This window comes from Limulus polyphemus, unplaced genomic scaffold (genome assembly GCF_000517525.1).
Source record: "Limulus polyphemus unplaced genomic scaffold, Limulus_polyphemus-2.1.2 Scaffold2843, whole genome shotgun sequence".
NCBI lineage: Eukaryota > Metazoa > Arthropoda > Merostomata > Xiphosura > Limulidae > Limulus > Limulus polyphemus.
In genome coordinates, this window is record NW_013668453.1 from 51171 (window position 1) to 52480 (window position 1310).

The 1310-nt window shown below is 35.7% G+C and overlaps 1 protein-coding gene across 1 annotated transcript in view; it reads right to left on the minus strand.

The window, feature by feature from the left end:
- Positions 1 to 448: 448 nt before the first annotated feature.
- LOC111087917 (amiloride-sensitive sodium channel subunit alpha-like) overlaps positions 449 to 1310 on the minus strand; it is a 21029-nt gene continuing 20167 nt past the window's right edge. Inside the window, exon 10 of the mRNA XM_022396337.1 lies at positions 449 to 637. Within this exon, the coding sequence (XP_022252045.1) occupies positions 449 to 637 (189 nt within the window). The remainder of the gene's footprint in view (positions 638 to 1310) is intronic.

Here is a 1310-nt window from a genome sequence, read left to right on the forward strand (position 1 = left end):
GTGTAGGTCGAGAAATAAAACTAAACTTGAAAACATAATAATTAATTTCTTTTTATAAAAAAAAACACAATACTTAATTATACGATGGGGAACTTAATATCTTATATTCCTGTATTGTTTTAAAGTAACAATATAATTTCAGGGTTTTAATAACTAACACACTTGTGAATCAACAATGAACATCGAGTGATACAATACGGTTATTTATGGTGCAAATCCTGATAAAAATCTTAAAACTCCTTTTTAGTTCAATTTTCAAACACCAGGGGATCCTTTACTTTTCGAAACATTCGTTTAAAACCTAGAAACATCAATAACGAGAAATACACTAAAAATACAAATTTTCGACATTATTCAAATCAATTCCAATCGAAGAATTCTGTACTTTTAAAGCATTTATGATTGTTTATCAATTTTAAATAAATGTTTAGAAAAAATATCTTTCCGATTAGTATCGAATTTTATCGACCTTGTTGGTTACTGGCTGAACGTTCTGGAGTCGTCTGTGAACAAGTTGCCGTTTACTGAAAAACGAAACTGTTGTTACAAAGTTTTCTAAGCATTCAAAGAGTGCTACCAATGAAACGCCGAGCCATAATCCAGTGAATCCTCCAAGTACACTCAAGATCTCATTAGGCTAGAGAAATAAAAAAACTATATTATAAATTGAACATCTCGTTAGATAAACAATTGTCTGTTTGGAATTTCGTTTTGTTTGTTTGGAATTTGGCGCAAAGCTACACGAGGGCTATCTGCGCTAGCCGTCCCTAATTTAGCAATGTAAGAAAAGAGGGAAGGCAGCTAGTCATCACCACCCACCGGCAACTCTTAGGCTACTCTTTTACCAACGAATAGTGGGATTGAGGGTCGCGGGTTCGAATCCCCGTCTCACCAAACATGCTCGCCCTTTCAGCCGTGGGGGCGTTATAATGTGACAGTCGTAAGCGTAGGGCGTAAGCGTGAGGATGAGGGTAGAAGACGCCCCTAAATTGCGACCATACATGTATAAAGTATTGTTACGTCTCCGTTCGTTAATTAATTTTCCGTAACTTCGTTCCAACGAAACTTTAGCGACACAAGTCCTTTCTTAAATAAAACTGGTTTATTCTTTCTGAATATAACTTTACGATACACTTAATTTCAACAGTCGCGCTATAATAAACGCTATAATTCTCAACGAACGTCTCATGTGCTCAACTTGAACAATACTCAGTTCAATTACACACTGTCTGACTGCAGTTCAATTACTCATTGTCCCGTCACGTTGTGACCGTCTTATATATACAAGACTAACACATATCTAGTAAACG